The sequence below is a fragment of the Pelecanus crispus genome, chromosome 2 (assembly GCF_030463565.1).
Source record: "Pelecanus crispus isolate bPelCri1 chromosome 2, bPelCri1.pri, whole genome shotgun sequence".
Classification (NCBI taxonomy): domain Eukaryota; kingdom Metazoa; phylum Chordata; class Aves; order Pelecaniformes; family Pelecanidae; genus Pelecanus; species Pelecanus crispus.
In genome coordinates this window covers 118928465-118951257 of record NC_134644.1, presented here as the reverse complement: position 1 = coordinate 118951257, position 22793 = coordinate 118928465, and the positions used below count along the sequence as shown (strand labels likewise).

The 22793-nt window shown below is 36.3% G+C and overlaps 1 protein-coding gene across 1 annotated transcript in view; it reads right to left on the bottom strand.

Moving 5' to 3' along the window:
- The window catches only part of LAMA1 (laminin subunit alpha 1), a 90509-nt gene that overhangs the window by 16432 nt on the left and 51284 nt on the right, over positions 1-22793 (bottom strand). The window contains exons 25-44 of the mRNA XM_075705051.1: positions 22201-22322; positions 21209-21295; positions 20753-20946; positions 19648-19790; positions 16681-16779; positions 15596-15707; positions 15268-15430; positions 12737-12947; positions 12384-12500; positions 12133-12296; positions 10862-11000; positions 9516-9609; positions 8181-8297; positions 6408-6590; positions 5938-6092; positions 4073-4216; positions 3113-3246; positions 2726-2876; positions 2060-2184; positions 936-1086 (exon numbers count right to left, since the gene is read on the bottom strand). Of these exons, the coding sequence (XP_075561166.1) occupies positions 936-1086; positions 2060-2184; positions 2726-2876; positions 3113-3246; positions 4073-4216; positions 5938-6092; positions 6408-6590; positions 8181-8297; positions 9516-9609; positions 10862-11000; positions 12133-12296; positions 12384-12500; positions 12737-12947; positions 15268-15430; positions 15596-15707; positions 16681-16779; positions 19648-19790; positions 20753-20946; positions 21209-21295; positions 22201-22322 (2805 nt within the window). The remainder of the gene's footprint in view (positions 1-935; positions 1087-2059; positions 2185-2725; positions 2877-3112; positions 3247-4072; positions 4217-5937; positions 6093-6407; positions 6591-8180; positions 8298-9515; positions 9610-10861; positions 11001-12132; positions 12297-12383; positions 12501-12736; positions 12948-15267; positions 15431-15595; positions 15708-16680; positions 16780-19647; positions 19791-20752; positions 20947-21208; positions 21296-22200; positions 22323-22793) is intronic.

Sequence of the window (22793 nt, the reverse complement as noted above, 5' to 3'; positions counted from 1 at the left end):
AAGTTACACATACCTCCTTCACAAGGATGTCATTTTGTTTTGTTTTGTTGTTATTCTTACTTAAATGCATCATCAGGCTTCATTACTCAGCAGAGGAAGGTTTAAATAACAAACATCACATTTGCCTTTTTTTGGATGAAGTTGAGAGTAATTTGATTTGACTGTTAGCATAACAATCAAACACTACAAGGTTCTTTCTGCAAGAAGCAAAGAGCTTCTTCACATAGCAAAAGACTTTCTGAATTGTATTAAAAGTGCCCCCTCTGCACTGTAAAACTTAAGTCAGATATCATTGTGCAATGTATTCAGGCAGTGAGTACATAACACAGCAAATGAATAATACAATGACTCTGAAACAACCTGTATCTAAACAAAGGAAAAGAAAACCACCAGCTAAGTATGCAGTAAATTGCAGGACATGATAATGAAGGTCTGGAGATGGGTCTAGGTTATATTGCTGTTGCAGGGAGTTTTATTTAATTTACTTCAGTTTACTGAATTCCCATCTTATGGATTTAATTCAATACACCTATTCAATATTATATTGTCCTTCTGCAAGCTCAGTTCCAAAAGATTTTACATTCTGCAAAGGTTACTCCAATTGAACAAAACTAGTTTGTTGCCCCTACTGTTTCTTTTTCTTGCCTTTAGTTAAATAACCATTTATTTTAGTCTAGAATTAAAACAAATTATGGAGAATTCTCTTCATTGCTTAATTTTGCCCTTAGTATATGTGAATGTTTGCTCTAAAGAGTTATCTCTAGGGTTCCTGTCTTTACACCTTTGGCTTAGGATGTCAATCACAGGTGATAATCTATACAAAGATAATAACTTGTTTTAATATACATAAGCTGAAAAACAACAAAGAAAGCAGAAACCACCAAGTGATCTAAACATAGTTTTTGACAGCTTAAGAATCTTATCCATTTTCTTACAGTGCCATTTGAAGCAAGATACAGAAGAAGGCCATTAGGTGAAAAGGTACTGAAAAATATTATTATCTGAGTCACTGTTGAACGGAGTGCCTTTTCCACAACTGAGTATCCACTGCCATCAAAATGGAATGAAGTGTCTTCATCCTGTGGGCTACGGAAGTAGAAAACAGAGTTAAAAATATTAACTGAAGATTTGTGTTTTTCCAGTCATTTTTATATAAAATGTAAGTAAAGTTAGATCACTTGGTGCATCCACCAGGCAGTATGATTAGAAAGTGTGGAAAGGGACTTGAATCTTGATGTTCTGAATAACTGAAAGATTCCAGCCAAAGGCCACTTTCATTACAGAATCTCACAATATATGATTTAGCCATGGGGAAGGATGTATACGAGATAAAAAATGTTCTTCCCTGATGGATGAAAAAAACCCAACGACTTCTTAAGGGAAAAAATAATTGTTACAACATACACCCTCTTACTTAAAACGTCACCCATTTATCAAAACTATTTGCATAATTGCACTTAGAATAAATGTTCTTTTAGTCCCTTTCCCTGCAATATAACACTTGTAAAAAATATCTCATACAATCAAGCAGCACCCTCTGCTGTTCCTAAATGAAATATTCTGAAAAAGGGAATATGGTCAAGCATATTTCTTTTCAATTCCTTAAACATAAAAATAGTACAGTCTGCAATCCCCTTTCACAATGATTACAAGAATGGTAGCAAGCTCAGTGGCTACAGTTTTGCTGTACATTTTTTTTGTAAGAGTGCTTTACACTGTTTCTTATCCTAGGAAAGAATAAATTCATCTTGCTGGAAATTACTGGAAAGCAAACATTCCAAAATAGTTTGGTTTACTGGCAGTCCCTACTTTCAATGCACAAAATAGACAACAGCATATGACTTCTCTGAAAAAGTGATTAATAAGTGATAAAATTCCATACAATGAAATTATTTGACACCCCTGGCCCATTCAAATTAGTGTGTTCAGAACTGTAAGTTAATGATCAACGAAACACTGCAATTTGTCGGAGTTCGTTGTTTTTAGCTAGCACAGAAACATATTTTACAGATGGAAATTACTCTAAATCTGTTACAAAAAAGAGAGTGAGACAAAATACCTTCCAAAACAGCCATTGCACTGGCCCTCTCTTTCCACGTAGTTCCAAAGACCGATAGATTTGCTATTCAGGGATGCCTCTCCCATGCACCCTTTAAAATGGGTCACCTTAACAGCAGGCGATTTCTATAAGACAAGAAATACTTCATGAATACAATTAATGTTAAGTACTCTGAAAATTACGCAGCCAAATTTTTGCTTGGTTGTTTTCCTTGAATTCTAACTTTGTTGGATATAAATCATAATAAAAGAACACCACGTTTTAGCATAACTATTAATAATTATCATTTAAATCACAATAGATTAGTTTTGCAGCAAGTAAAACAGTAAAATAACTATGTCCTTGACCTACTTACATGCCTCATGGCATGAATAACAATGGCAATCTAAAAGAAGCCATGGAAGGAGAAAACAAAAAGCAAATTCATTGTGTAATATCTATGCATCATGCACACACAGAGAGCCTGTCCTGGTTAACACTTTGTGAAAAATTTCCAGGGAAAATTAACTTCAGGATACTAGAACATCCTTATAGCATTATTGCTTTATGTTCAGAGTACCTGGCATTTCTTGATGAAGTAACCAATTCATGCAACTATTTCAAAGTCAAAAGTGTATCTTAAACATGATAAAAACATTTTACAGAATTCTGATCTCAGAATTTAACCTTGATTTGCCCTCCAAGTCCTCCGATAAACATTAGGGTTGATTTGTTAACATCCAGTACGCTGGCTGTCCCCGGAGAGGTTGCAGATTTAGATGAAGGCTTCTGATTGGAGTTCATTTCCTCTATGCTGAGCGTACCTGTTTTTCCAAACCTGCCAAGTACAAATACTAATAAGTAGTTTTAGAAATTACCAGGCTTAATCAACAGATGCTATTGGCTTCTCTTTTTAAGGACAAGAAAAATCTTGTCACTGGAAAACTCAGAAGATGGTTTCTATTGTTTATGCCAAGTTCACTCTCTAAGTAGCTGGACATTTCTACAATACAGCCATCTCATTAAAAAAAAAATTATCCTATCAAATATTTATGCCATTCTCATTTTAATTACCTGGTTGCATGTATTCTGTGCCATTTATTGTTGTCAATTTGAAAATCAGGGTATTCCACTCTTGTTGATCCAGAGCCCAAATCCCAAAGAAGAGCTACCTTACCACGTCGCATCTCCACTGCAAGGAAGTCTGTCTGAAAAACAGCAGGGCTTATTCTAATACATGGCATCAAACATGCAGTTTCTATTTTGTGTATTTTGATAGGTAACATTGAGGAAGTCTTTCTAGATTCATGTCCCTACATCCCATATTACCTGAGTTGACTGCTAGCAAAATCAGGGCCAGTAAGTGTTTACTGATTTTTACTTTTAATGAAACAAAAAACCTCAGCTTATATACAAGTAGGTGAATGTTTTCTTTATAGAGATATAAAAACATGATGTACACACACATATAGACATATAGAAATAGGCACTTTGAGTGTATGTGAAGTAACCCACCAGTCTGTGAAAAAGTACTATTACATGATCGCGTGCCACAAGGAGCTAGCAGCTGTGCATTTTTCAGTATTACAGAGGGAAGGAAGAGGAGGGCAATGTGACAGTGAGCCATCATGCTCCTTTTCAAGTGGGTGGATTCACCATGCTCATGAGGACCAAATTCAAGTACTTCCTCTGTGATACCAGGTAAATCACTTGATATACTCCAGCATGCTATATGAAAGCATCACAGAGTGTTACACTCCAGGAGGTTAATGCACAGCATGGGAAAAGGAAGGGGGAGTTTCACGACATGGCCAAGAGGCAACACTAAGGAATCAGGTGCTTTTATTCTTTACCTTTGAGGATCTCTGGAATTATCTAATGCACAAAAATATTTCCACCCCTGGTGAACACATTTGTCTGCAAGGGGCCTCACTTGGATATTTAGTTTGAAGTCAAGTAGGAAAAAACATATATATGGTCATTTCAAAAACATTTGACTACCATTACCTTCAGTAAAGTATGCCAGAAACTTACCTTTCCATTGCTACCCAGGTAGAAAAGGAGGTTATCTGGTTCAGCAGTTTTCACATGGAGTGTTAAGGTGTTGTAATTTGTAGATGAAATTTGGGGTTGGTAGGCACGAATACAATCTCTGTCTGCTGATACTGCAACTTTAATCTGGGGAGAAAGGAGGAAATGGAATCTAAACAAGACTCAGTGTATGCAACACATATTCTGGAATATGTACTTAGCTTCTGACCAACGAACGCAAGCCATTTGCTGAGATACTTTCATGCAATCTAAGTATTACTACCTGGGTTAGATCTTAGCAATCTTCTAGGTATCACTTGACAAAGAGATTCACAAATAGAAAAGAATGAAATCTGTCATAATTCACTCATTCGATTAGGAGATTTTAAGCCAGTAAATTAAACTATTCAAATACTTCAGGAAATAACAATAAATCTTGGGTCAGAAGCCCATATATCAGTAAAAGCCACTGTAATAATATCAGAAAATAAAGATACAGAAATTCAAAATCTTAAAACAAAAAAACCCAAACATAATTTCTAGTCTGTTGAGAGAATTTTTTTTTTTTTAATTAAAAGGCAGTCTACAATAATTATGGTTATTTCGAAGTTTTACAGCACAGTTTACATTATTATTCAAAAAATATATTTGGGAATATATTACAAGTTAAACTTTTTTAAGATTAAGTAGAGAAATTCATATTCCTGTTGTCATACCACTAACTCCTTTGAACCCTGTCTAGTATACTGATAGGACACCGATTCAAGCTACATGCAGCCAAACTCTAAGGAGCTTGGTAGTATAACCACAGAAAAGCCTTAACTTCATCAATTTAATTGAATATGCCTGCAACAACTAAATATATAAAGCACACGTGTGCATATGCATATGGACACAGATATATGAAGTTTCTCTCCTCTAGTAGAAGTTTACAAAACAACAGAACAAACTCTCAAAATTGGAATAGGGGATTTTGCTAATACTTCTTTTCACCCTGCCGGGAACCTCTGTGGTTTATGAAACTTGAGAAAATGCTATTCTCTCTTTTCTGCAGTGGATTCATTAAGCTTCAGTAGACTGTGACAGAGAAGCAATAACCATATAATAAGGTGATTTGCAGAAAGAACCGAAAGCCTTGTATTTTTTAAAACAAAACCTCCCTAAATCTTACAATAACATACCCATACTAAAGCCAAAGGCATACCAAAAATTACTGAGTGCAAAGTCATTTTCATATTCCCCTCACAGTTTTATGAGGTCCATAGTACAGTTGATTCACTTTTGTTGTCTTTAAGTGGGGTGCCGAGATTTAAAAACAAGTATATTATTTTGTCTTAAAGTATTCTGGATGCCCGGCAGCTTCTTGCAAAGAACATATGGACATGGCAGGGCATAGATGGCAAATTTATTGATAGAAACAACACTCTCGTTAAAAAATTTGTAATGATACTTGACACTATACAGAGACACCCTACATCAATCTCTAAAATAAGCTTAGAAATTAACATCTTGTCCTAAAAAGAATGGCAGCACCATGCCCTCACTTGCCTCTTTCTCACCAAAATATCCCTGATTGCTAACATATTGCATTTCATTATTTTTATAGGAAACAAGAGGAAATAGTAAATAAATTACTGCCTTGCCGTTCTGACAAGCTCACAAATGCAACAAGAAACTTGAAGCTAAACCTCTAAAACATACCAAGAGCCCTGCCAGTATGCTTTTAGCATCAGTGAGCGCTCTTGGACTTCAGTGAGACACTGGAACACCCAGGTACTTTGACAGTAAATTTTAGACTCTTTATCTCAAAGAACTTTCCTGCTAAAAGTGAAAGTGAAGCCAGTTAAGTCTGGGATGATGGAACTTACAGATGCTGCCTGCTTGCGGGCCTGGCTGATGAGCTCTTTAATTTCAGACAGGTTTCTGTTCAGATTCTCCTCTAGCACTTTCAAAGGTTTCAGCCTATCCAATAAGAGACTTGCTTGTGCTTCGACTTCTTTAACTTGTTTTTCAGCTGTGATTGCTGCCAAAACATAAATGAAATGTTGAGGCAGGTTGAAAGAGGAATGTACTGTTCATTGTTAAAATACTTAGCCAAGGTGGCCTGTTTCTGATCATTGTGTTTTCAACAATTTTAAGTATCAGTAAGGAATATGCATACTTAAGGGTAGCCCATGTGACTCCTCTAGAGGTCTTTTTAAAAGTTAGCACATTTTTATTAAATGAGGAAGAAACTTTCAGTCCATCAGACTCATATTTAATGCCGATTAAAATTGAATATTAGTACTGCTTCTGCAAGCAGTGACATTTCTAAAGAGCAATGAAGCAGGAAACTTACCAGCTTTTGATGAATCAGTTATAAGTTCACTAGTTTTCCTCAATGTGTCATTAACTCGGGACAATGTAGAAGAAGTATTCAGCAGCTTTTGACTGAAATCCCCAAAGTGACTTAAACCCACCACAGCACTGGTGTTTGCAGACACAGCCAGCTCTTTCACCTCAAGCATGTATTTCCTTGTATCTGAAACACAGTTTCGAGGTTAAAAAAAAAAAATCAGCTTTCATACATACTTGGGCGTAATAAATGCCTGGCTTCATAACACCACAGTTACAAACATAGTCAAAACACTAGAAATGCCGTCAATTACATTCCTTTCATAGTAAGAGTTATATTTTTCTTTCTTTGTATTCTTCAGTCTGTGAGGGGAGCTCCAAACCAAGACCTGCTGTGATCTAACTGTGCTTAACTGTTGAATGCATCATGGCTTACAGAGTGGGAAGTTTACTTTCTGTGAAACTGGAGTGCTAGGAGGCTGGTGTAACTCCTCTTGCCCAGTTATTAAGTTGGAAAATGGCCACAGCTACGGCCCTGAACAAAAAACATCATAAATGTTCCCAAGCTGGTGATACAGATATGGGTATAGCTATAGATGTAGTTATGTTTGTTCATACACACACACAGAGGTATATAATAATAAAATATATTATACACACATATATAAATAATAGAATTTGCAGCAATTTTAATTACAGCTTGTCAGTTTAGATTTTCAAGTCTTTTGATCAAAAGCCTTAATTAATCCAAGTTTTGAATTCTAGGGAAAATGTTTTATTTTTCATGACCGGCTCTGAATACAATACAGACACAGAATGCGGTGATGGGGAACTTGATTCTGCCTATCCCAACAGGAAGATTATATGAATACATCAGGCTCATGGTGTTTAAGTTCCCTGAATGAGTGTTGGCACCCAGAGCCGAGAGAGAGAGAGAGAGGGAGGGAGGGAGGGAGGGGGGGCGGCTTTATGTTAGATAGCATCCTGCAGTAAATATCTACTGTAACTTTATCTCTAATATCACTCGTTAGTGTGAGTTAAGAGCCTGAGTTGTAAAATGGGTATTTTGAAGCTTTGGACTTAGCATTCTAATCTGGACACACAGCACAAGCCAACAACCCAGGCAGGAGATCTTTATGAGTGTTTTTCTAGCTTAAAAAAAACATTATTAAGGTTGGCAAAGTATTTCAGACCCTCTTATTCACAACTTCAAAGACATTTTTTTCTATTAGTTTCCATGAACCCTAAGCCTTGCCTTTATCCAAAATAATGACTTTTTTTTAAAAAAGGGAATTCTTTTGTTTTGGAAAAACACAGAAAGAACATTTTAGTTGGTTAAATGAAGTCAGTATTTATAACAAGAAAACGTTTAGATGCAGATGATAAGATTCACAGCACAGTATAAATAACTTTGAAACAAGCTCTCAAAAGAAAGCAAAAGCTCACAGTTCCATATGTAAGTGTCTCTCCATGTGGGATTAAATATTCTAGGACTTTACTCTTTTCTTATACCAGTGTAATTATATTGCTTTCAGAGCCCCTCCTCATTTACAGCAGTGTGAAATGGGAATCAGACTACAGACCTTATATGATAACCCAGTTATGTTTCATGGGTTTACTAAAAGAATGGAAAATATTCCTTGTAAGGAAGAAGGCTGAATGAGTCTCTAGTATAGTTTATTGCTAGGTCTCTGCAATCAGACAATTAACAGGATTTTATTACAATGGTACTAGATGGTTCTGTAATAAGGAGAATGTCAATATAAATTTCACTTACCATTAGGCAATGTTCTTAGTGTCAACAGGGAATCATTAAGCTGGTTGACAATTTTATTAGTACTTTCCTGAATCTTTTCTACCTTTTTGTTCAACCCATTCAATCCAAATAAAAGGCCTGTTGGAAGAAATAACTGTGATTTTTCCATACATAAACAAATACTATACAACCCACACAAACCCTATGTATAGGGATAACAAGCATTCACTTATTTAATCAATGGAATTTTTTTGTTTTTTTCAACAGAAAGAGCATTTTACAAACAGGAATGCAAAATGAATGCAGTATGCACACGTAAGCTCCTGTTGGCACTGTTCCATTCAAAGTTATCCTTTTTGGCCAATTCCATCAGACTGAATTGGTAGAAACATAGTCAGGAAAAGGCTATAAATTAAAATGCTTCCATGATTATGAACTTTTATAATTTTTATGATGATCTTCACTTTTTGTGATATCTGACAGAAGCCAAAGAAGCTTTTTTCTTTTATTTATTTGTGAACTGTTTGCAGAATCCTCTCATTAGAAATAAAAATACGTAGAACAGAAGGAACAAAAAAGGTATGTATTCTGTCCATCTGAATTACGTAAAATGTATATATATTTGTAAAGCCATTGATATTAAAAGCAAAGACCATTTTACAGTTACAGTTTATCTCTGTGAAACATTCGCTTTTTGTCCAATTTTGTCCAAAATTCCCCTTAGGGCCAGCCTCTGCTCCTACACAAAGTCTGTGTTCAAAACGCTTTTGAACTTCCATTGTGCAACTTCAATGCCTTGCTGATATCTTTGGAGTAATAAAAAAACAAAAGGATTTTGAAATTTATATAGAGACTCTGAGCCAAAAGGCACTTTGTACAGACAAAAAAAAGTTCAGCTAGTTACTGTATTTCAGCTGTGTAGAAGGAACAAGTAAAAATGATTAGGATTTAAATATATCATCCTACATACTTGTGTAATTCATGATTTATTAGATAAAATTGGATTAATGCATTTCATCAAGAATTATGTTTGTCCTTCGTCTACTGCACAATCCCTAATGATTTAATTCATAACATTTGGAAAAATAGCCATTTAAAGAAAGTATTGCTTGGAGGCAAATGAGGTATAGTGAAGGCCAATTTTTAAAATGTTTACAGGGAAAATTGTATTCTTACCCAAAAAAGTAAAATACTACATGGCTCCATAATACATTAATCTTAATTGTATGAAAATAAGTATATAGTCATATGCAGTATTTTACCTTAGCCTATGCTCATTTGGGAAAAAAAAAAAAAACCCAAACCCAAAACAACATACAGAAATAGAAGCAGAAATGTGAGCTCTAAAGAACTGACCATCACTTTTTTTCTTCAGATTTTTAGCTTCATTCTGAAATTTGGAGCTAAGCAGTAGAGTTTCTTTTCCAAGAAGACTGAGAGACTCCTCTGGCTGAAAAACACAGACATCAGTTGCCACATATGAAAAACAGAAATTCAGCTGAAAACAATTAAGTATCTGCGGATGTCTACTTCATTACTGAACACTCTTGTTATTTATGAGATATTCTATTTATTACCTTAATAAGCATCAATGAAAAAAAATACAAGTTGCAATCATTTGTCCAAGAACCTGACATTAAATCTCTTTGTGAGTTAGTAAGAAAGACGACTGTGAAACAAAACCTACCAAATTCTAGTTTGAACACTGCTACTGATTCAGTGTGCCTTTTGGAACATCAGTAATTCTAGTTCCAGGCCTAAGTCAAAATTCCCAGCATTGAGCACTTTAAAGTGAGATATCTCAAAATCCCAGTCTTTAAAGTGTTCTTTTAATCCATTTCTCTAACTGGAAAATCTGGAAAGGTACCTTGAAGGATGCATGCTGTACAAAGCTTTAATAAGACAGGGTACTATAAAATAACATACAAACTCACAAAACAATGTCAACTGTTTTGATCGCTATCATGTAAATGCATTGTCACATACTTGTTTCTCCAGGCATAACGTGCACGACACTTGTAAAACATAGCCCATTCCTTCCTTGGGTTCACAATCAGGAAAAGCAGAAAGAGTTAAAAGGGGGGAAATAGAATAATAGAGTAATATGAATGTAGTAAGGTGAGAACGGTAACTGGTCAGGACTTTTTAATCTACTGTTTCAATAAAAATCCGATAATCTTGCAAGGCAGAGGGATGGCAGATGAGACACAAACATACATTTGGTTATGAAATGTCCTCGACTAAGCAAAATAGTTGTGGTTGGGAATACCTAGACAGAAATGGAAAAAGGATAGGTCAAATAAGGAGATGGTTGAATAATTCCAAAGGTGGAACGGAGCTGCAGAGGTTTAGGAGCTTAAGTTCTACAGGAATGCAAGTCAGATGACTGATAGAAACACTCATAGAATCAAGTCCTGTCCAGCTAATCATGCATTAGACATTAAAACAAACAAACAAACAAAAACTGGTAAAATGGTACTGTGGCAGACAGAAAAGCAAGGTAAACAGAACATGAAATCTGGTACCATTACTGCCTTAGAGTACAGATTCAGGATACAATACACACTAATTAGTAGGACAGGATGCCATACATGCCTCCATCAAGAAGACTCGAATTTCAGCAAGTGCAAAACCAATTAGAACAAATATTCCAAAATGAGAAAGGGAAAGATGTTAATTAAAATACTGATGTTGATACTTACTAAATCCAAGGGGCCATTCACAACTCTAGATGCATCATCTGCCAAACTCGCTGTTCTTTCAATCACACTTCTAACGCTGGAGTGGGTGTAGACAGCAGCAGTTGTGTTCAGAGTCACATTTCTTACTTTAGAGAGGCCACTAAAGAGAGAATTAACAAGTAATTCTGTTTTCATGAGAGTATCTTCATCAAGCACTAGGTTCCATGTCTTCCGTTACAACATGCACATCTTTCTAGAATACACGATGCACTCTGAAAAAAGGAGTACACCTTGCCCTGTGTTGCGTAAGGCGCTTTGAGTTCATTATTTTGAACCGAAAAAAATAGTTCAAAGAAGGTTTTCATCTATTTTTTTTCTATTTTGTTCCTTTTTGTTTAAGGTCAGTTTTTCAATTTATAAAGCCACTTAGCCACTTAGAACAAACCAATCACATCATCTAAACAGAACAGAAACAGGTTCCTAGGTTGAGCTCAAAGGTAAAGTAGAGAAATACAGAATCTAGGAGGAAATTATAAGCATCTGAAGGCTATTCTGTATTAAATTTTGCTTTATTGAATTTATCTGGCTGCAGTGAAGTCAGCAGAGTTGCTCATTGTTACTCAAAGCAAAATTTTCTGTTCTCAAACTTACAATACATGTAAATTTTCCAATCTGATATGATTTAACTTTTAACACATATCTGCTGACTTTAAAAGACAAAACAGCAGGAATCCTAGAAGGATTCCAAGGATAGAAGATTAATTTCCATTGAATTAACTGGAATGACTTGCCAACTTTCAAATTCTAAGAGCGCATTTGAGTGGATTGAGATTGCAACCCACTCATTTCTTCAAGATGCTTTGAAAGCAACAATAATGGAGGCATAGTAGGAATAGCTTCTTGATGAGATTCAGAGACATATTGTCAAGAAGTATTCATACACAGACCAGAAGCTTTTCAAGCCGTACCATGATATACTCACGGGGCATTTAGTAATTCACTAGTTACTGTGTAAGTCAGTCACATGAATGCGAGACTAATCAACCCCCTCCATATCATTTAATAAAGGTACACTGCATTAAAAGTAAAAAGCACTTGAAATGAAATGGGGAATAAAAATTGATCATAGAATCACAGAATGGTTTGGGTTGGAAGGGACCTTTAAAGATCATCTAGTCCAACTCCCCTGCCTTTGACAGAGAATTCCTTTAGTGGATTAAGCTACTACCTATTTATATTAGTCTGACACTACTGTAAGTCTCTCCCAATTTCATATTTCTTGAGTTTATCACCTCTCTAGTGCATCTGCAAGTCTTTGGAACTGGCTGGCATGGTCCTCGGCTCTGTATACCAGGTCAAGCACTCCTCTCACAGACATCTGCATCACCAGCTCATCCACATGGTGTCGCAGTTTGGTGCTCCATAGGACTAACCCATCCTGGTGGACCTCCAGGTTCTGCACAACAAAATGGTTTCCACTTTTTTTTCAATAGCAAAATACACCTGATAGTGTCAAAGAGGATGTTAAAACTTAAAACCTTACAGATGTAGAGTTCTTCACATCTTCGGCAAGAGCAGCAGCAGCATTTACTAGGACCTTCCCTTCTTTAATGAGCATGGTCAAGACTTCTTCACCTTCCTCTATATTTAGCTTTTTGTCCTGTAGCATAAATCAAGTGTTTTATAGCAGTCTGTAAAGACAACTAGTGCAGATGCGTTCACATAACACAAAATCATTTTTTGGTTTTCAAGCAGGGGTCTGGTTTCCTTAGAGTTTTTAAGGTATCACCTATATTAACATGTTTAAACATGTACAATTTTATTAAAGTCTAAAAAACAGCTTTTAAACACAATTTCATATTTGATATTTCTTATACACTGACTGTCCAGTCTTACGTTTAACTCTGCCAGGTTGCTAGAGATAAGAGGAAGCAAGCGATTGGTCTCATTGATGTTAGCAAGCGCCTCATTCACCAGGTCCTGGGCATCTTGCAGTCTGCTGTTGTGCTTCGATAAGAGCTGGCTTGCATCTTTTTTCAGTTCAGCAAGATCCTTCTGGGGTTTAAGATACTCTTTCTGAACCTGGATCAACAAATTTTCTGCAGCTCTGACAAAGAGAGGAATCAGAAAATAAATAAATAAATGGCAAAGGAGAAACTTAGGCATGGATGTCTTGAGGAGAAAATGGGGTCATGTGAAATTAATTTAAATGCATCTTCTTACAAAAGTCTGCAATTTTTTTCTATAATAGCATACATACACGAGCTGACCACACAAAAAGATGACTGCCTGGGGGAGAGGGCAGTAACACAGTTCATAAACTTTGTATGTGGTGACTAGAGGGGAAAGCATTTAGTATAAATCACATTTGCTTGGACTTAATTTGGGACATCCTCCACATCAAAATCTCCGTGAAACATTCCTCTGGGACTGCTCTGTATATTAATTTTAGTGATTCATATTTTGAATGTAGGATCAAAACATCAATTATGAGGACTGACACTGGAAAGAAACAAGTAACCAGAACTGAAAGACATATACCCAAGAGTCCCGAAAAGTTTAAATATCAAATAAAAATAAATAGCCTCACTAAAATGAACACTGAAATAAGCAATCTTTGCACTTTTTTAATCAGTAACAGACGTTATCTGGGAAATATCAAATCCTCCCAAATTTGTCAGCTGTTAATCACTTCAGTTGTTCTATTTGGGAATATTTGCATCTCTATTTCAACACTTTCCAGTATTGAAGGAATTGAACTGAAAATGATCCTGAAAGTCTATTCCTTTGTTTCTTGTCATTTCAGCACATACGCTGCACACTGCAACTCCGGTAATGATACTTTTACATAAATGTTTTCCCTCTTAATCTGATTTCAAATCATATATATCTCTGGCCAAAGCAAAAGAAACCTAGTTTATTTCACAATTATACATAGCAAAGCACATTCCATCTTTCTTATTGAATAGCAGATGTGCATTTGCATGTATTTCCTAAAACTAATAATTCAGAGTCCTTACAGTCAGAAGCCACAGCCTTAAAAAACTTACAAGAATGAAAGTATTTTACAAGACAGTAATGGCTTCTATTTCAGTGTAGAGTATAAAGATTATATTCCAAATTGTTTGAGAACTTTGCCTTATGTGGTAAATGTGCGGAGACCTCCGTTACGAATGTTGTGAATAGTACGTCATCACAAGCTCAGTCCACTGTGAGCTGTGTGGTAACTTCTGCTCCCTGAAAAATGGACTGGCAAGCTGGTTATTTAAATCAGTTTTGAATTTACAGCTGCACTGCATGATAAATTCTGCAGGGCAAACAATCTTATAAATCTTCTTAACTCTCTTCTTCAATCTGCCAAAGGACACTTATCAGAGAACTTTCAGAAATTTCAGCAGAGCCTATAATTGAAAAAGTTAATTTACAAATGCCTTGTGTAACAGCTCAAAAGCTGATGTTGAAAGTCAGAACATTCTGTTACTATGCAACAGGACATTTTGAGAAATTTTTGTAAGTGTAAAAAAGCTATGTGAAATTCCTAACAAGAATAAATGGTACATTTCTAGTCTATTTTCATGTCCGTTTAGCTTCTATACAATTTCATATTCAGCACAAGGACAAGTACAGGAGTCTGTTCAACAAAATCAGACATGCTACCAAAACAAACATTCTATCTTGCCTAATCCAAAGCACTTAATAAAGACAAGTCAAATTTTCAGAAATATTCCACTCTGGTCTAAATCTTTGTCCCATTTGCCAATGTTAACATTCTTACAGCTTTTGGTGGGCTAGAGCAATACTTAGTATTTCTGAAGCTGGAACAAAAATTTTGCTGACTGTTGGAACAGTCAAAGTTTTATACTGCCAGGTTTGGCAATAGGCACTAATAATGAAAACAAAAGCCATTTTAAAACAGCCTTTAACTGAGGACTAATCAAGACAACAGAATACAATCCTAAACAGTGGCTCAGAATGCTGAAACAAATGCCTTGGTTTCATTTGCAAATCTATGTGATACATATTCCAGTGACAATAAATCATCATGTCCTTCAGCAGACTTGATGTGTCCTGGGCTTGCAATTGACTGAGACAGTTCTGTGATGTCTCCTAGCCAAAAGCAACAAGGAGATGTGTATTAGGGCCAGATCTGAAACAAACTGAAACCAGTGAGTCTTTTCACTTATTGCAAGGTAATTTTCTATCACATCCAAATGAACAGGCTTTGGCTATATTAGTATCACATGGGATGCCCAAATATCTTCAAATCATGTAACTTCAAATTCAGAGTTCATATAGATCCACCTGGGCTAGTTATCCATCACACTGCCTCTTACTATGGCACCATGTCTCTCCAGATCTCTCTCCAAAAAGCAGTATTGCATAGTATAGACATATGTGAAATAAAGTTTTCAGTAGAACAGGCTTACTTTAGGACACTGGTAGCATTATGGTGCTGTTGAACAAAATCTTTCTTGCGCAATGCATCCAAAAGGGCAGAAATATCATCCTGCAGGATCTGAGATGTAGCATTTGACAGCGGGAGATCCAGGCCCAGCGTTTCATTTAGTGATATAGCAACTTCAGCAAGTACTAAGTAGAAGAGTAAACAATTTAGTCATACCATTAAAAAAAGAATATAGGTGAACTCCCTGTGCAAACTGCAGCACTTTCCATGTAAATAGTTCTTTAAGAGTTGTGAAGGAAATACCCTTCTAAATTCTGTAAAGAAGTGGAAATATCACAAAAGCAGGATACCTTTGATGGTTGTATGTACTGTATCAATAAATCCAGTCAGTTCTTGACTTTTATTCCTTGTTTCCTGAGTCATTGTGTTAAGCTGCCAAGCTTTTTTCAGAAATCTAGACGACTAGAATAAAATCAGAGATAATCTTTGACAGTTCTCCTAAAACACTGATTAATTCATGACATTTCTCTATGATTTTTACACTTTTTCCCAATATTGAGAATACTTTGTGAGAGGAAGCAATGTTTTTTAATAAGGTAGACCTAGCTGATTCATAAATCTCTGATGCTTCCATGCTTGCAGATGCCTTAATTATATTGAAAGTTCCAGCCTCTGTTATGAGTGAAGAATTGTATGATCAATTATTTTCATAATCAGTAAGATCATAATTACGAAAGCTATTTCTTTAACAAAGTAAGCATTACATATTTTTTTTAGCTACAACTATCTGAAGAAAATCACTCTTCTGGATACATCACTATCAGCAATAACAACACTGTAAGTGCAAGCACCTAGTTAGATTATGTATACATGGTCAGAAAATTATAGGCACATACGGTCAGCAAATGAGATCTAATGGCTGAAGTACTATTGTTAATTTTCTACCTACAATTTTTCTTGTGTTAAAGCTGAATGAATAATACAAATGCTGTCTACTTGTCATGTAGATTTGCAACAGATTTATTTCTGCTGAGATCATTTTAAACACAATACTATAGGTATCAAAGACTTTTTGGTGACTATTTGGCCATGACATAATTTTGAACAAGCTCCACATGTTAAAACCAGTGAGAAGAAAGTATCTCCCTTTCTCCAGTCTTAGGGCCTTAAATGATCACAGCACAAAAAGTTTCTGAACTTTAACAGAAACCATGTAAATCTCCTGTACAGTATCACAAAACACTAGTTTGCAGAAGAATTCCACAGACTAATTAACTCCCCTCCTCAGAAAAACTACAGAATGGACTGAATTCTTTCATTGAACTCTATAGATTTAAAATAATTTCTAAAACAGCTCTCTGGCATTTATGTATCATGCTATGAAATCTCAAAGGATTTCTCCAGAAAGGCCAAGAATAAAGACGACAGCACCTACCTCTTCATACAGCTGATCAATTCCTCCTGATAAACTCAGAAGACTTTCTTTTGCTGTAGCTAATGAGTAAGTTGGATCTTCTCTAGGAACTATAGACCCCTATAAGAAACAAGAAGAAACAGCACACTGTAATTTAAAGACTTTGTTCTGTGTCCAGAAAAGTTCTGGGAAGAAAATAACTAGGCACACTATTTAGATTATTTGTTTGTTTTAAGTGACTGATTTGCAAAACACATAAGATGACATAATTACATACATACAGTTCATGCAACAAAGTGTGTCATTTCTTTAAATAAGGAAACGAGGACCCAGCCATGTTGTATTTTCAATCAAGTAATAAGAAGGAAGCATAATTTCTGCTTTCCTGATTCTCAGTTTCACCACAGTCTGAGCTGCCCAAATAAGCTACTTTGAGAAGTTCCACAGCCCATCAAATTAAATGCTTCCATCCAGTCCACAGCTGCTGCTGTTTTGGCAGCTGGTCTTGTCAAAACAGCTGCATCAAGGGTATATCTGTGAGGATGACCCTGGAGAGCTCAACGTTTCCATGTCAAAACCCAGTGCATGGCACTCAGTAGTTCAGGATTTTGGTCCTCCAGACATGACAAGGTAACACAAGCAGCCCATGCGGATCCTCTCACCAATAAGAGAGAATAATAGGCTGTATTTGGCTTCAAGGTCACCTCAGAACCGCTCTATATAGCAATAAATAGGCTATTGTACCCAAGTGTATCATATTTGATACAGTCAAGGCCTGCAACAGAATACCAATTCTCTAAAGATGCAAAGAAACTTGAGGCATCTCTTACAAAGAGAGCAAGTCAGGGAAAAGTTATTTTTAGATTTCAGATGTTTCAGAGCCAACCATTGTAAATACCATAATAAGTATCATTTTGCCCAACTTTTTAAAGAAGTAATACACAGGATTGTCCAACAGCTTTGTGTCAAATGGAAATTTCAAAGTCTTTTCCTCAGCATGAGGAAAGAACAAGTGAAAGAGAAACAGAAGCTGAAGCTCTTGAGCTTCCTGGGATAAAGCACAGCAAGGTTTCTTTAAAAGCCCCCTTCAAAAACCCAGAATGGGACAGCAATTATGTCTGCGTATGTCAGGAGGAGTAAAGCAGGAGGCTTTAACTAGACAAACAGAACTACTGAAGTCCTCAGATGGACTGGAGATACAGGAGCAATAAGGAGGTAGACAATCTGATTTTATAACTTTCTCATTATTGAAAGACCCACAGCTAATGCACAGAAAAGAGGAAATACTCGAGTTCCTGAGCGACCAGCATGAGGCAAAGACACAATACGCTACAGGGGATAGCCCTTCAGGGAAGATCTGTAATTCATATAAATAAACTTGGGGATTTTCTGGCTTCCAGCTACAGTTACTTTGGTACAAGGCAAAAGGGAAGGTAATCTTTGATCAGCCAGAAAGAGGGAATAGAGAAAACAGAAAAAAAATTACAAGACTACCAACTTACTCTCAAGATTGTTTAAAACACTGTGGCCTTGCATAAACAGAAATGACATCATAGTCACAAGAGGTTTTATAACACTTAGCATCCCACTTCCAAGAGAGTGACAGCTGGCTTTGATTTGATTTTAATATTAAAAAATATGTGTACTGAAGGAGAAACTTAACCTGTGTTTATTTTTACATAAGACTTGACTTTGTTCTATAATTAAAGTGCTAAATAAAAGCTACATATTGAATAATGTTTATGGTCCCAGAAGATGATGCTGCTATACAAAAGAATTACAGAAAGCAAGTCAATTGTATCCTTAAAGTATTACAATAATTCAGTATGTTTATGCCTTATGACATAAAGGGAAGCATAAGTAAAGCTTTATAACTAAAAGGTTAGCAACTAAAACTAAAGGATAAGAGTATCTCCGCTGAAGCATAAACAAGTAATGTAATCAAGTTTGCCTTCAGATATTGTAATTATTAACATTTTGAAGTACATTGGAATTCAGTCTGCCTTACATCTTAAACAGAAGAAATTTTAATTCAAACTCTTAATTCGCCAAATTCAGCAGCATAAGAAGACTCATTATTTTGATTTTGTTGTGATATGGTAGAATACGAAGAAGATAGCTTTGTTTCTGTCTTAGAGCTTGTCTTGCTTGACTTACTGCTGAGCAGACTCTTATCAATAATATTTAACTGGTCATGAAGCAGGGAGGACTCTGTTTATCTCTGGCTTTGTGGAGAGACCACATGAACTTAATCATCAGCAACAATAAATGACTTTGTAGAACCACAAAATGTGGTATTTCATGCTTTGTTTAAGGGGGAGAGGAGCTGGAAGGAATGTTTGCCACAAGCAGCCTGAAAGTGTCCAATACTGTAACATTCTACCTGGCTTTTGTGTCCTGAGATGGAGGACAGAGTAAGGCACGTGGACTTCCACACTGCCAAAAGCAAAGCAAACCGCTGCATCCCAGGCACCCTGGCTAATGGAAAGCAGCCTACTACTCTATGGGAGGACTCTGGGGGAGTCCTAGAGGACTCGAGGCAACAGCCTCAAGATCTATGCCCTGGCAGCTCTTTAGCAAAGGGACCAAAAAGGGAAGAGACCTGGCCTGATGTTTCTATTTCACTGCTGAAAATTATTCCCCTTGCTTTCAGCAGGTCTGGGCCAGTCTTAGGGATGCATATAATCCAGGTAAAGCACGTACATACAGCACAATCAATAATCACAGTGCTGACTGAAAAATATGTTAATCCATTTATTTAAATGCTAGTACAACTACTGAAAAGAAAGTAATACAGGCAGCTAAATAACTTAAGGTATATTTCTATACCAAACGTAATGGTCTTAATCTGGTATCACTTACACATACACACATTCAAGCCATGAACTTCAGGAGGGCTTCTGTTAAATTACTGGCACACGTGAGCGACTGCAATTTTTGCTTTAAAGGCATGACTAAGTATTTCTACTATTTGTGCATTTATTTTACCTTCAGATGTTTTGTTGCATTCTCCAGCTCTGACAATATCCCATAGGGCACATGGGCAACACCAGTGAGGTTCATTGAAAGTATGGCTTTGTTGAGATTATCCAAACTGTTTAGCAAAACTCCTGTGCAGTTGTCATCACAAGCTAAATAAACCATTTTAAGAGGAGGAAGCAATATTAGTATTAAAAAGAAGCCACCAAATACTGAAATTTATTCTGATTTACACAGTATGTGCCCTTACCTTTTGAGTTAAGAGTGATTAAGTATAATAATTTTGAGTATACAAATTTGTAGTACTGCCCTCCCCTTCCTGCCCCAATGAGTGGACCTATTCCAAACATACTCTCCTTAGGTTAGCACACATTCAAGACATTGATCCTGCTGGCTATTGAGCTGTTTGCTGCATTATAAGCTTATTGAGCCTACTTAGCTATAAATCCAGGGTGATGCCAAACTCACCCAAACAGGTTAGGAAGACAAGAAATTCAAGCCTATAGTGGTGTAATTCCATTTATTCCTCGGGGTTTTTCTTTTTACTTATACAAAGCAAAATCTGAGTCCTAAATCCCAATACATTGTAAAAGCAGATTACTGTACTTTCTGTGTCTTTCTGCTATCCACCCTCTTATAAGGAAGTACATGACTAATTATTGGTAGAATATGAGTAATTATTGGTGGAGAATGCCTAGCTATCTGGGATAACTCTAGAAGTATTATTAGAGCAACCTCATACCCAAATCGTCAATGACATAGGAATTCAACATTTTCAAACAAATAAAGTTATGCTACAGACAGCAAAAAGTATGAAAATTATCCTTCCTTAAACTTGTCTGTACCACTAAATAAGCCATTTTAAGTATTAACTGCTTGTCTGATGTTATGATCTCTACTGCAGTTTCCTCAGTGTTAACAGAATGGTTGAGGTTGGAAGGGACCTCTGGAGATTTATCTAGTCCAACCCCCCTGTTTTACACAGCTATTTCCTTTCATAGAAAGAATAGGGCCTGACATCATAAAAAAATTCAAGGAATAATCATGTGCACATAAATATCACTGGAATAGACCAAACCTCACTGGGAAAGTAAACAATTTAAAAACCACCTACAAACACACTCGTCTTCCACAAGAAGATGTCTCGGTTCACACTCCTCACAGAGCTGTCCTGTCACACCTTGCTTACAGAGGCACTGGCCAGTTGCACGATCACAATTAACATGAATAGAGCCACTTGGATTGCACTGACATGGATGGCAGCTGCCACCAGGAAGCTGAGGGTCACCATAATACCCAAGGGAGCACCTACACAGGGAGGAAGGGGACACTGGACATCAGGGGATATTCATCATGAAATTAGATGTTATATTTATCTTTAAGAATCACTGATAAGTTTTTAATTAATGGCTTCTTAACAGTAACTAACAAATCACTCTAAGTCCTTGAGCACTCATTCATATATTTATCTATGAACACTGAATAATCTATTCCAAGTACAAATGCGGCTCATATTAATCAAACTGTCTTTGGGAGTTGGGGATAAATGGGGACATCATGTGTAACTCACCTTTCACAGTACTGTCCTTCATATCCTGGGAGACAAGCATCACAATGGTAATCCTGAACACCTTTCGGGACACAAGTGGGACTAAAACTGAAGGAAGGATAAACAAATACCTGCTAGCACATAAATGGAAGACCATACAAAGACAGAGAACACCTTCAGCCACAGGTTAAATATTGTAAGTAACAGCATCCCCTGCTCAATCTGATGCAGTGCTCTAGAGTCTGTACTTTAAATTATTTGTTTCTTAAAAAGTCTGCTTTCCCAGTGCGACTCTATTACGGCATAATATGCTCAAGCACCTTATGGCTTTTCTTTTAAAATGTAAGACAATGAAAAATGGATGCTGCATGATATGGCTATAGTATATATCTAACTGAGACTTACATGAGAACATCAGAGTTGCTAGACTCTTATTCTGATTCAGTTACCCAAAGGCAAACAACAAATATGCTTTTCAAGCTTCTGGAATAAAAACAGCCTGCACAGCATTTTGATTTTCAAACTATGAAGTTAACTGTTCCTCTACCAAACAAACAGATGTATAAATTTCAAACAAAAGAGCACTTGTTCTTCCCCTAGGATTGATCTCATGAAAAGTTCCTGCATTGACTGGAGATGGCCTGAATCTTTGTAAATACAAAAGCACTGTTTTTCAAATGAAGAAAGAGACCCACATTTGAAACTAAAACATGCCAGAGCAACTTACTCCATTATCTATAAAACATTCTATGTGGCATTCTATTAGAAAAAATTGACTTATCTATCAGTTAATCTTTTTATTTTAAAACCTCACAGTGTTCCCACTAGCTGTGAACAACTCAGAATGTAAGCTCCATTTACTAAAATAGGTAGCTTTCAAATGTCTAAAAGTTAAGGACATGTAATGATAACTAATTCCTGTTGTCATAGTGGGGGGGGAATAGGAGGTGAGACATAAGCACAAAAAATCCGGAATGCTAAAACGTACACTGGATTTATTAAGTTCTGATTACCTAACAGGGTTGGCTCTGGGACAGGCACAAAGAGAGCAGTCGTTGACAGATCCAATTACTTTCCCATAGTAGCCTGGGGCACAAGCACTGCAGTAATCACCAACTGTGTTATCTCTGCAGTTCTAATACACAAAAAGGAATTCAGACAGTTTAAAACAACAACAAACAACAAGAGGAACTTTATCTTCCCCCCAATCAATAAATGTATACAGTTTCCAACAATCATCTTTAAATGTCACTACCCATTGGTCAGCATTCTCTGAGTGGAGGAACATTTTATGCAAAAATAAGCAGAATGCCAGCATATTTTCTCTTATGTGAAAGCCCCCTCAGGCAGGTTGACCTAATTTCTGTTCTAAATTTCCATTAAGGTTTATATATGTCTGCTTCTATTAATCCGATTCAGGCCAGGAAATCACAGTACAAAGCAAAAAATCCTCAAAAAAAAAAAAAAAAAGGAGTAACTGATGGAAAAATTAAACAGGATACCTGGATGAAAAATTTGAGTTTCAACGTTTCAGCAAATGTATTTGAATGCTGCAAACCAAGGACCATCCACAGTTAGGATTCACAGACACTACATTTAATTTGTC